The 13675-nt window shown below is 36.5% G+C and overlaps 1 protein-coding gene across 1 annotated transcript in view; it reads left to right on the top strand.

Moving 5' to 3' along the window:
- Positions 1-8520, top strand: part of LOC131549832 (inactive N-acetylated-alpha-linked acidic dipeptidase-like protein 2) — a 271029-nt gene extending 262509 nt beyond the window's left edge. The window contains exon 14 of the mRNA XM_058792346.1: positions 7741-8520. Within this exon, the coding sequence (XP_058648329.1) occupies positions 7741-7927 (187 nt within the window). The 3' untranslated portion in view covers positions 7928-8520. The remainder of the gene's footprint in view (positions 1-7740) is intronic.
- The last annotated feature ends 5155 nt before the right edge of the window (positions 8521-13675 follow it).

The following is a 13675-nucleotide window of genomic DNA, read 5'->3' as shown; positions in this document are numbered from 1 at the left end:
TTGAGACATTCAGAGGTGGACTTGCTGCTGTGTTTGGAATCATTGTCCTGCTGCATAACCCAAGTGCCCTTGAGCTTGAGGTCACGAACAGATGACCGGACATTCTCCTTCAGGATTTTCTGATAGAGTGCAGAATTCATGGTTCCATCAATTATGGCAAATCATCCAGGTTCTGAAGCTGCAAAGCAGCCCCAGACCATCACACTACCACCACCATGTTTGACTGATGGTATGATGTTCTTTTTATGAAATGCTGTGCTGGTTTTAAGCCAGATGTAACGGGACACACACCTTCCAAAATGTTCAACTTTTGTCGCATCATTCCACAGAATATTTGCCCAAAAGTCTTGGGGATAATCAAGATATTTTTTTGGCAAATGTGAGACAATTTGTGTTCTATTTGGTCAGTCACGGGCTGTGATTAATCATGATTAATCGCAAATTTAAAATACTAGGATTTACCTGTAAATGTGTTGAAATAAAGAAATTTTAAGGAAACAGAACCTTTCACACTTCCGCCATGTATGAGACATAATGCCCGAGAGGTGTTTCAAAGATGGCCGCAGAGTGACATGACTTGTCTTAAAGAGACTTTGGCTGTACCCTCATCACACAATGACCTTCCGCACTGCGATGACGGGGAGAAGTTGGGATCAAACCTTATCAAGCGATTAATTTGCGTTAAAAAAATATTAACGCGTTAAATTTTTTTGATTAATCGCATGCGTTAACGCGTTAACATTGACACCCCTAATATATATATATATATATATATATATATATTTGTGCTTTTGTGATTTTAGTTCCAAAAAAAATTATTTAATATTTCTATTGTTTAAGAGGATTTTACTTAAAGATTTGGTCAGTGCTTGCGCTCACTGACTGAATTATGCACTTTGGCGAATTCTCTCATTAGAAACAACAAACTGCATCGCATATGTACATGCAATGTAAATAAGAGATTCATTCATCATACACTGCAGACAGCTTCACTTATTATAACTGGAGCTTTTTTTTTTAGAGTGCTCACACTTGCGCTAGACTAAATTAAATTATTATAGCCTATTATTTGAAAATGTAATGTTCTTTGATCGCTGTATAATTTGTTCGTTGTTTGAATAATCGTGGACATGCGGCATTATAATTAAACTTGAAATGTGTTTTTATTATGTGATCAGGTTAAATACAAATTCAGTCTTTTAAAATATTTTATGACATAACACGGTACTTTCCCAAAACATTATGCTGTGCGTAGTTAAAAGATTAAGCTACAGTGGTTTGAGCGCGTTTGACTAGAGCGCAATTACAGAGCTATTGTGTTTATGTGATTGTCGGTGGCCGTCTTGAGAAGCGAAAAAGCTTTGGAAAATGACTCATGAAAAGGACGAGGACGTGAGTGCTTTTTACAAGTTGGAATTTAGAATTACGGTAATATCGCGTGAACATTTCACATGAAATTCTGTCAGTGAGGGGGAATTGTAAGGACACGGGTAGAAAAATACAACCGCACTAGGTATATTTCTGGTCATTTTAATATGTAATTAATCACAAAACTATCACAAAAATTAAGTATCCTGGGGATGATCAAGGGGCACAAGGAAAATCTGGGGGTACTGCTACCCCCTTAGACCCAGCCCTGCAGCAGGGGGTGCTGCAGCACCCCTAGTTCCCACGGCTATGGAGTTTATACGATTATTTCCCCTTTTTGTGTTTGGGTGAATGCTTGTTTGATCTTCCATCAATCTCCAAGGTCCACGACACACCCTGGGTGCTGCATTTCTGCTTTGACTTTACTGTTGACGCCACTTTTGCCGTCTGTTGGTTTTGCTAATCTGGACTGAAGGAGGGCCCTGTTATTATCAAAGCGACATGCAATTGTAATCAGCAGCAATCAGCATGTCCTGGAGTGGTTTTTATTAAATTAACAGGAGAGGAAGCAAACGGATGAAGTGCGGGGAGACTCGTCAGGGTACCTGCTCATTATCTCTCTTTGGGTTCTGGCCTGTGAGAATTAACACCCTCTCACTGATCTTCACTGTTTCACCCCCTGTGTTTTATACACTTGTCTCTCTGTTTATTAATCAGTTTTAACCAGTGAATTGAAATATGGACTGGAAAAAGTTGTTTCGCTTTTTACGATATAGGCAATCCCAGTTCCCCCCAAAATTACAGTTTTGTTGACACATACACACTCTTATGTCATTGCAAACCGTATGACTTATTTTCTTCTGTGGAACATAAAAGGAGACATTTAGCAGCATGTTCCTGCTGTTCTTTTCCATATAATGAGTGAAAGGGCTGTCAAGCTTCAATATAATATACAGTAACAAAAAACACCATCATCAGTATCATAAAAGTGGCCCATATGACTATATTCCACATCTTCTGAAACCATATGATAGCTTTTATATTACAGATTAAAATGTAAGTCATTATTCACTAAAACAAATCTTTTCCTCTGAAGTAACTCTCAAATATGTTGTTTGTGTCATGCCATATACTTTTGACATCACTGATGCCCTTGAGTATTTTATAATCAGGTGTGTCAAATTGAAATGTGCACATTCAAATAATACAATTTATATTTGAAGGCTACAGCGTACATTTTGTTAGTTATCTCACATAAAGCTATCATATGCCTTCAGGATACTTGGATTCTAGCACACAGGTTATCGTTGTATTTTATGGAACTTTTTTAGAACTTGACAGTGCAACCTGATCTCATAACGAAAACATACCTGTGGGAACTTTTTGGCAAAACGCGAAATACATACCAATAAGTACATATCACTGCAGTTTCCAATAGAAATGAACACCTAAAGGTGTAAAACAGCAAGCACTTGTGATCGTTTCTATACACAGTTATGATTAAAGCTCCATGTTTCACTTTCCGGAAGTAGCTCAGCCAGTAGGAAATAGACTTAAGATGCAGAATCCTTGGGTACGAATCCCGTGAAAAACATGACTCATGATGAAAGAGCTCAAAGATGACAGATCGAAAAACAAGCTAAAACAACATGCTTGTGATTTACGTTTATATGTCACACTTATATTTATACTATCAGGTAGGTTGAGGTGTAGTGCAGATGGTACATTATTTTAAAACGTCATGGAGCATTAGAGTTATAGCGCCACTCAACGGACATTTCAAGTCAGAACTGCGGAGACACGTACAAAACCAACAACATATAAACGTACCATATGTACGTTCATTTGTTCCGGAGAAAAAAAGAAAAAACACTCTTTTACCGTCACTCAGTGGACATTTCACATCGAATATGTCATGAAACATGCTACGTATTTTGTGTCTTGCAAAAAAGTTCCCACGGGTACATTTTCATTATGAGATCAGGGTGTGACAGTCCATGAAATGTCATAAGAGTAAGGAAATGATAACAAAAGCATCACTTTTTCAGTCAATAATCTCTTTAAACAGTCTTTTGTCAACATTTTGTTGTGTCATTATTGAACACGCTTGTCAAACATAAATGTTCCTTCGGTGTCAGGCAGCAGGTAAGAGTTTGACCTCAGGAGCACTCACAGACACTCTGGAGGGTTTGTTCCTGCAGATAAAACAAACGCCAATATGCAGTAGATATGGAAAAGATAGTATCTGGACCCAAGCAGGGCACTCCGCTGTGTACGCTAAACTCGATTTGTAGTTGCTGTGCAGGAAAACTCTTTCTCCATTAAAAACAAAGTATATGGTGTTACCAGGGAGCCCAGATCAATATCTCAAATATTTCATGGAGAGTTATATAAGAAGACCTTCAGCAACAGTTGGTGTAAAAAAGATATGACTGAAATCGTAAAAAAGGGACAAGACTTGGAAAATGAACAAACTGCACTACTTGTCATTGTGGGTCAGTAGTTTAATCGGTCTTATGATTGTGGAACTTGTGCTTTTGGCAAAGGTGTTTTAACTTTGTAATGTAATATTGAAAACCTGTAAACCTGGTAACTTTAATGTCTGTTTAAAGAAGGGAGGTGATGTACAATAACTTGCAGCTGTTCACACAGAACAGTATTCCATTGTTTAGCATATATGTGGAAATAGCAATACTTTTTATGGTAATAATATACATTAAAAGAATATACTCAAAGGGATAGTTCAGTCATCATTTACTCGTCCTCATGTTTTTCCAAATCTGTGAGTTTCTTTCTATTGTTGAACACAAAAGAAGATATTTGGAAGAATGTGTTTAAGCACACAGTTGATGTAGCCATTGACTTCCATAGGGGAAAACATACGGTCTGGCTACCGTCAACTGTTTGATTACTAACATTCTTCAAAATATCTTATTTTGTGTTCAACATAAGAAAGAAACTACAACAGCTTTGGAACAACATGAGGGTTGAGAAAATGGCAGAATTTTCATTTTTTTGTTGAACTATCCCTTTAAGTGCAAACTTAAAGGGGTCATATAATGGTACATGCACTTTTACAAGTTGATTGTACTGAAATGTGTTAGCAGTGCCTGTACACAACCATCATAAAATGATAAAAATCCATCCAGTGTTTTTTTTTTAATCTCCTTATTTGTTTTACCCTGTCACAAATCAAGCCGTTCACGGTCGGACGCCCCTCCCACGATGGTCCGCATGTCATTGTTGATATACGCTGGAGCTGTCTATGAGCAGAATGGCGTCTAAGCGATTGTGGTGTTCTGTTCTCGGGTGCAATAATGAACACAGCAGTCATTTTGATGTTCCTAAGTCCGAACCGCTGAAGACACAGTGGCTGAGTTTTGCTTTTGAAGGGAATATTCCCCACGAGCAACGTCAATGTTTTCATGTTTGCGCGAATCATTTTTCACCAGACTGCTTTATAAATGAAGGTCAGTATAAAGCTGGTTTTGCTAAGAAGCTGCTCCTGAAAAAAGAATCGGTACCAACTATTCGTGTTCCTGCTGAACCTCCAGAAGAAGTGAGTGTAACGTTTAATTAACCTTTATATTAATCTTTATATTAATCTTTGCAAATCGCTAGCACGCTTCACGATGTATGTAGATAACGTTACGCATCACTGACAAGCCTACATTTACCGAATTTATTTTTCATGACCATTAGCTGTAACATCAATCTGTCAATGAACTAACGTATCAGTAAACACATAGCGTTCGTATCTCACTACTCTACCTGACAGTACACACAAAATAGATAAAAGTGACATTACGTTAACCAACTATTCAGAAACGTCCCGTTCGAGCCTTAATTGTCGAACTTCTTCGGGGCCGTCATCCTGTTCCGGGTCCGACTCCGGTTCGAATTGATACGGTTGCACAGTATCCTCAGAGACTCCTGCTGCCATTCTTCAAAATATACCCTCAACTGTTGTCAAGGCAACACTCCACGTGTGTTGTGTCAAAACGCCCCACAGAACAGAGGCGGGCGAGCAAAGCTCATTAGCATTTAAAACACACGCACTAAAACGGTGTGCTGAAAACAGAGCTGTTTTGAGCAGGTAAAATGAGTGTTTTCTTACAATACTAATGAGAATTTTTAATTAAAGTATATTACAAACTTTCAATTTAGACCCTAAAGAATCATATTAGCTTGTACAAAAATGGCATTATATGACCCCTTTAATGTAATGTCTTTGGACCCTTAACTGTATGTTTAACAGCAATTAAATAAAAATAAACTATAGTTAAATTATAATAAATGCATTTGGAGTACTTTTTGACTCGCTAACTTGGATTTGAGTGCATCTGTGTTTATACATGCTTTATAATAGTCTTGAAAGTGTACGCTCTTTGTACACTTAAATGGCCTTTTATTTCATAAATATTATGTGCAAGTGCAGTTATATATTTTATATATATACTTTACAGCTCATAATAATTAAGAGTAGAGTATGTGCTTTTAACAAAAATATGAGGAAAAATAAGCAGTTTAGATGGACAGAGAAAGCAAGCAAGAAAGAAAAAAACATTTAAAAAAAAAGCAAAAAGAAAAGTTAGGAGCAAGTCAGTCAAAATGTCCTTTGGTAATCAACATTCAACAAATGCTGTCAGTTGAGTTTGACTTGTATTGAACCCGGAACGTTTCTTTAAGAACGACGGGGAGCTACTTTCTGAGTGATGTGACTCACAGGCCGAACAAAAAAAAGGATAACCATTTCCTTTGGGAATGAAAAGAGAGTGTTTGAGATGTGGACATTTCAGTCTTTCACTTCAAATAAATCACACCGATAAAATGCTCTGAGGTCTTTCACTGTACTGTTTTTAAAGATTCAAAATTCTGTTAAAATGCTAACAAACAGTAAGCTAACATTTTATTCCAGCTCTAAATTTATCTTTGGCTTACCTTCCAGTTAGCAAGTTCAGTATAAACTTTGCATTCTGAAGGTCACAGGCTCGACCTGTTTACAGATAAAGAATTGCCTCGTTTATTATGGTCAGGTGTGTGGAGCTGGTAAAACAATCCAAAAACAGAAATCAATGCGTGACCCTGAACCGTGAAGAAAATAGCCCAAAGTCTGTTGATATTGTCATGCAGGAGTTCGGTTGATTTCTATGTGGTTGCTCCAGGGTTGTTTTAAGACACTTTGTTATTGATTTTTGTTCTGTATTTGTGCTCTGTGTTATATCTGAACGTAGGTACAGTACATGACAACATATAAGTCGTTATGTATTTTCCTCTTACTGTAACACCTCTCATCTCCTTGGGCAGTCATGTGAACTGATTGCATGATGAAAGGCATATGCGGCATGTCCTAAATCTAGATTATTTTAACCTTAAAGCACAGATAGGGTAGATTAGCATTGGCAACCATCTAGACAGAGAACAGTCTGGAGCACCAGTCTGAAGAAGAAAAAAAAAAAAGATTCAGATTTGGTTGTCTCCAAAAATTAAATTTCTCAAACTGGGCTTTACAAACCCTGAGATATTTGAACATTTTTCACATTGTGATTTTTGTTGCATTGATAAGTGTTGTGGTAATATTTATTTTATTACATTCTGGCACGGTTTATGGAGTTCAGATTGTAATAGTATTCACAATGTTCTAAATAATTCTTCTAGAATGGAAATGATTTTCCCTGCTGTGATTTTACATAATCTGATGTGCCTACAGAAGCTGTTTTGGTGTTTATTTTAGTGTTTAATTTGAGTCGCTGAGCATATTATTTATGTTTTGCAGGCAGTTAACTACTACCATTTTTGTGTTTTATTTAAATGCATTATTTCTTATTTATTAATAACATTGTTTTACATTTTATTAATAATAATGCTTGTTTCGTTTTATTAAAATTTGTATTATTGTTATTATTTGTGTGGTTCATTTTAATTTATTAATTTATTTATTCATTTTAAATGTTATTATTTGAATTAATTAATTAATTTTGTTTTACTATTGGCATTTTTATTTATTTACCATTCATGTCATTATTAATGTTATTTGTTTTTATTTGGATTCATTTTTATTTTAAAAATTATACATTTGTTTCAATGTATTTAAATAATTCTATGATTAGTATTTGTTTTACTTTATTATTTTCACTGGTTTATTAATAATTGTATTTATTAATGTTTTATTTATATTTTGGAATTACTATTTATTAATTGTATTTTTACGAATGTCATAAATAATATTATTATTTGAATATATTTAATTTTGTATTTTTACTATTCTTTTTGTGGTTTATTTGAATGTATTATTTCTTTCAATTTTTTCATTAATTATAACTTTGTGTTCCATTTAAAGACCCCACTCTCTTTGGTTTCTCTCTCACACAGGAACATTCTCTATTGCTTGAGCAGACAAACTCCACGCTTCTCTATCTTGAAGGACGCCCTGGAGGTCCCCTGGCACAACAGCATCAAGCAGTCCCTGACTCTGGTATCCAGCGCCATCAGTTCAGCAGACAAACTCATACAAAGCGGACTCGACCTGTTTGAGAATGAAAATGACATCCCGCAATGACATCTGGAAAGAGACCACCACACCTCACGGCATCAGAATATGACACAAATCCTGAGATCTTCTGGTCGCCACAGAGGGTTCAAAGGGATCTGAAGACACTTTGAGAAATAGAGGGTATCATTATTAAGTGCACTATTAACCTTATATAGGTCCACTTGAGGAATTTCTTCAGGCCAATACTAAGTTATTGTTTTTGTTCCTCTAATGATGTTCAAAAATGGATCTAGAAAGATTAATGACAAAAGAGTCAGAGAGCTCGCAGGGTCAAGACTTTTTGTTCTGGGGAAAAACACCAGATTCACTGATTGAAAAAAGAAAGCTGAAAGGAAGCACCAGCAGCGTGTGCTACTGTGACAGTCTCTCAGGGGTGTTTGTTTCAGAATCTGTAGAAAAATAGGAACGGAACAAAATATTTGTTCCAGAAATGTTTGTACTTTTTTTTTTTTTGTACATGTAAATCAATTAAAGTTTAATTAATAGAGCTTGAGTCAACAAAACAAGAATTCAGGGTAATGATTGTTCTGATACAGTGGGGGAAAAAAATTATTTGCTCCCCTGCTGATTTTGTACGTTTGCCCAACAACAACAACAAATCCAGAAAAAAGCATTTCAAAAAAGTTATTAATTGATTTGCATTTTAATTAGTGAAATAAGTATTTGACCCCTTCGCAAAACATGACTTAGTACTTGGTGGCAAAACCCTTGTTGGCAATCACAGAGGTCAGACGTTTCTTGTAGTTGGCCATCAGGTTTGCACACATCTCAGGAGGGATTTTGTCCCACTCCTCTTTGCAGATCCTCTCCAAGTCATTAAGGTTTCGAGGCTGACGTTTGGCAACTCAAACCTTCAGCTCCCTGCACAGATTTTCTATGGGATTAAGGTCTGGAGACTGGCTAGGCCACTCCAGGACCTTAATGTGCTTCTTCTTGAGCCACACATTGTTGCCTTGGCCGTGTGTTTTGGGTCATTGTCATGCTGGAATACCCATCCACGACCTATTTTCAGTGCCCTGACTGGCTTCAATGCTCTGGCCCTGACGGTACATGGCCCCGTCCATCGTCCCTTTGATGCGGTGCAGTTGTTCTGTCCCCTTAGCAGAAAAACACCCCCAAAGCATAATGTTTCCACCTCCATGTTTGACGGTGGGGATGGTGTTCTTGGGGTCATAGGCAGCATTCCTCCTCCAAACACGGCGAGTTGAGTTGATGCAAAAGAGCTTGATTTTGCTCTCATCTGACCACAACACTTTCACCCAGTTCTCCTCTGAATCATTGGCAAACTTCAGACAGGCCTGTACATGTGCTGTCTTGAGCAGGGGGACATTGCGGGTGCTGCAGGATTTCGGTCCTTCACAGCGTAGTGTGTTACCAATTGTTTTCTTGGTGACTATGGTCCCAGCTGCCTTGAGATCATTGACAAGATCCTCCCGTGTATTTCTGGGCTGATTCCTCACCGTTCTCATGATCACTGAAACTCCACGAGGTGAGATCTTGCATGGAGCCCCAGACTGAGAGAGATTGACAGTTATTTTGTGTGTCTTCCATTTGCGAATAATCACACCAACTGGTGTCACCTTCTCACCAAGCTGTTTGTCGATGGTCTTGTAGCCCATTCCAGCCTTGTGTAGGTCTACAATTTTGTCCCTGACGTCCTTGGAGAGCTCTTTGGTCTTGGCCATGGTGGAAAGTTTTGAATCTGATTGATTGATTGCTTCTGTGGACAGGTGTCTTTTATACAGGTAACAACCCTTTAAGAGAGTGCTCCTAATCTCAGCTCCTTACCTGTATAAAAGACACCTGGGAGCCAGAAATCTTGCTGCTTGATAGGGGATCAAATACTTATTTCACTCATTAAAATGCAAATCAATTTATAACTTTTTTGAAATGTGTTTTTCTGGATTTTTGTTGTTGTTCTGTCTCTCACTGTTCAAATAAACCTACCATTAAAATTATAGACTAATAATTTCATTGTCAGTGGGCAAACGTACAAAATCAGCAGGGAATCAAATCATTTTTTCCCCCACTGTACTAGAAAAAAACATTTAGGCAATACAGTAGTGGTATAGTTTGTAAAGTACTAATAGTTTCGTATATGAAAGTAGTTATAGATCAGGTTTAGTATTTTAGTTTATAGTTCATAAATTTAAGGTGAACAGAGGCAAGTCTTTAAGAGGGCTGAATTGACTTTGCAAATTGTTTGGGTGACATTCCACCCATAATGAGGAGCCAGGATGGCAAATATATAAGCTACACAAACAGTGCAGGTGTATAATGTCATAATGGACTGTGTCGTGGTAATGTCATGTTAACGTCTTTTATATTCTGGCAGCCAGTGTATTTGTTCTCAGCATTTGCACTAATGTTGTTTTTCCTCTGGTAACTATTTTGGGGAATTAAGGGTTTTGAGAGCAACTAATATCTTCCCTTTTACTTTAGATACTTGACTTTTACAGTAGTAGTTCACCCAAAGATGAAAATTTGATTTTAAAAAATCTACTCACCCTCGGGCCATCGAAGATGTAGATGAGTTTGTTTCTTTATCAGAATAGATTTGGAGAAATTTAGCATTACATCACTAGTTCACCAATGGATCCTCTGCAGTGAATGGGTGCCGTCAGAATGAGAATCCAAACGGCTGATAAAAACATCACAATAATCCACACCACTCCAGTGCATCAATTAACGTCTTGTGACGTGAAAAGCGGTGTGTTTGTAAGAAATAAATCCATCATTACAATGTTTTAACTTTAATCTGTTGCTTCAGATGAGACAGTTTTCACTGTTGAAAGCAATTCTTATATTTTAGCCAAAAGCAATGATCTGAAGTTAAAAATTTCTGTAACAAACACACAACCTTTTCACTTCACAAGACATTAATTGATGGACTGTAGCTGATTATTGTGATGTTTTTATCAGCTGTTTGGACTCTCATTCTGACGGCACCCATTCACTGTAGAGGATCCATTGGTGAGCAAGTGATGTAACAAATTTCTCCAAATGATCTGATAAAACAAACACATCAACATCCTGGACAGTGTTGCCAATTTAGTGATTTTTGTAGCTAGATTTAGCGACTTGCCCACCCCTTTTGAGACTTTTTTTTTTTTTTAAAGTTTAGGGACAAATATAGCAACTACTTGAACAAACCTCATCTAAGTTCCCATCTTGCCCACTGATCTATATTCATCTTTATATAGATCAATGAATTTGCCATTATGATGTCATCTAGTGACATTTAGCTACCAGTTTTAGCTACTTTCAATTGAAAGCAGTTGGCAACACATCCTGGATTTCCTGAGGGTGAGTACATTTTCAACCTGTTTTCTCTTTTTGGTGAACAATTCCTATAATTATGAAAAACAGCTCAATTAGAAACACAAGATTCAGGGAATCTAGTTTGACCCAGCTTTAATTTATTGACGTGCCTTCAAATGAGTCACACATGCTTTTAGAGCAGCAATTTGCACTCAGATATTTAAATACCAAACATTTACCAAAATGTCTTGTACAGTGGTTGTTTTTATTTATAGTGTTTCATTTGTCGAGTAATCATTTGAAAGGACTATAGAGTTAGCAAAAATATTTAGCTGTTTTATTTTCTATCTTTTTATTGTTTCTTATCTGTTTAGTGCCCCCCTGAAACATATTTTTAGAGAGCAGCCATTTAAAACTGTGCGTCATTTTTAAGCGTCAGCGTTTCCTTGATAATTAAGACAAACCTTTTAAACAGATACTGCATTTGCACATAGAGAAATGCTGTGGACCCATCTACTGCTGGTTTACTGTGCTAAACAACCCAGAGGAGTCCAGCTCATTTGCATTGCACTAAAATGAACTGTTAAACTGTCAACTTGCCTGTGTGTTTGTATGTGTGCGCTACTGTATTTATTTATTTTATTTTTCTAAATAATTATGTAAATACGTTTAATTTAATCTGGCTTACTTTTCTGTTGACCCAAGAGAATTTTCAGGTTCAGTAATGTTGTGCGTTGCAGTCATTTGTATTGTTTAACATTTGTATGAATTTTATATCATGTGAAATCTCTCTCTAAAACTGCAGCTGCAAGATGCATGAAGTGTTTTTATTTAGATTAGGATAAAGAAGTTAGACAAGAGTTTAGATTTAGAATAGTAGGCTATTCATTCTCGTCGAATAAAAGGTTGGGCAATGAAATTGCACATATAATTGTTTCTCAGTGTAACATCTTACAACAGAAAACCAACTACATTCAAGCAAACATATACAGTACAAGGTACAAAGTTGTCACTTGGATGGTGCCCTAAAGTACAAAAGCTAAACCTTGTTTATCCCTAAATGGTGCATATAAGTACATTTTAGTACTTTAAAAGTACATATTAGTACCGCCCTAGTGACAAGATTTGTACCTTTTTCCATTAAGTAAACCCCAAAAAGCAGAAGGGGTTTATTTTGCAAAAACAACCATCTGACTATGTTATCTCGCTTATTATGCGGCTACTCACCAAATAAATTCATTGATATGTTTATTTTTAACAATATTGTTATCTGATGTCATTTACACTACAATTGATAACTGAGACATGATGGTGGAGTTCTGCTTGTATGGAACAAGAAAGTAACGTTAGTTTCAGTTAAGGTGTGGTCACATGTATCGTCGCTCTGCAAATTTTGTGAGTGAAATCCAATCATTTCGATAGGAATCCACGCAATTTGGAATTTTGTGTGGAGGCGAAAGTCTTCCCCACCTATATTTTGCAGCACACTGTAAAAAGTGATTAGTTGACTTAACTTAAAAAAATTGAGGAAACCCGTTGCTTTAAAATTCTTAAGTACATAATAATTCTTTAAAAAAAGTTAAGTGAACTTGACAGTTCAATTAATTTATTTTTTTTAATTATCATATACTTAAAAATTTTAAGGCAACGGGTTTCCTCAATTTTTTTTAAGTTAAATCAACTTATCACTTTTTACAGTGCGAGTTTAAGTTAGTCATGCAAATTCGAAAACTCTTTGCCAAATTTAAGTGGGGAACTTTTTCGCTCCTCACAAAAAATTGTAGGTCGTGTGGATTCTTATTAAAAAGACTGGATTTCATCTGTGAAAATTTGCAGAGCAATGGTAAATCTTCACCTTTACTTGAATGAGCGGTCTAATAAACATAGAGAGTTGTTATAGGTGACGACAAAGTATCTAAACTGCTAAATGCCCCGATTGACCAGTCAGAATCGAGTATTCCAGAAAGCCGCGTACTGAATGCATACTGTATGTAGAGTAGATCTGTAAACAGTTTTTCCAAGTATTTTTTCCATGGCATCACTTTAAACTGAAATAAGTATTGTTGTAAATGCAGTGCATGTTAAATCACTCTTGTATATGGGATGTCAAAGCTTGAGAACACCCGGTGTGGAGAGCAACACTCCTGAACATAATTCATACGATTGTGTTTGGTGACACGTACTAAGTGACATTTTAGTGCATTTAATGTCCTACGCTAAATGACATTTATGTTTTGTCTCAATGGTCCACAGAGGTGGAATCCAGACTCTTTTTTTTTTTATAGCCAGTGGGGCATTAAATATAATTATGTTGTCTTAAGTTTGATATCTCGTGGACCCACATGGGTCAGAAAACACCTAATGGATGGACAATGTGAACACGCTGTCTCTGTTTAAATGGGTGGAAGGTTTTATTTAATTCACGGTATGTTGGAGAAAGGAATATTCAAAATGAGAAGTGATATAATGTGATATTCAAAATGCACTTAACTG

The sequence above is a fragment of the Onychostoma macrolepis genome, chromosome 11, assembly GCF_012432095.1.
Source record: "Onychostoma macrolepis isolate SWU-2019 chromosome 11, ASM1243209v1, whole genome shotgun sequence".
In the NCBI taxonomy this organism is placed as follows: Eukaryota; Metazoa; Chordata; class Actinopteri; order Cypriniformes; family Cyprinidae; genus Onychostoma; species Onychostoma macrolepis.
Note: the sequence above shows the minus strand (reverse complement) of the source record. Positions and strands in the feature narration are given on the sequence as shown.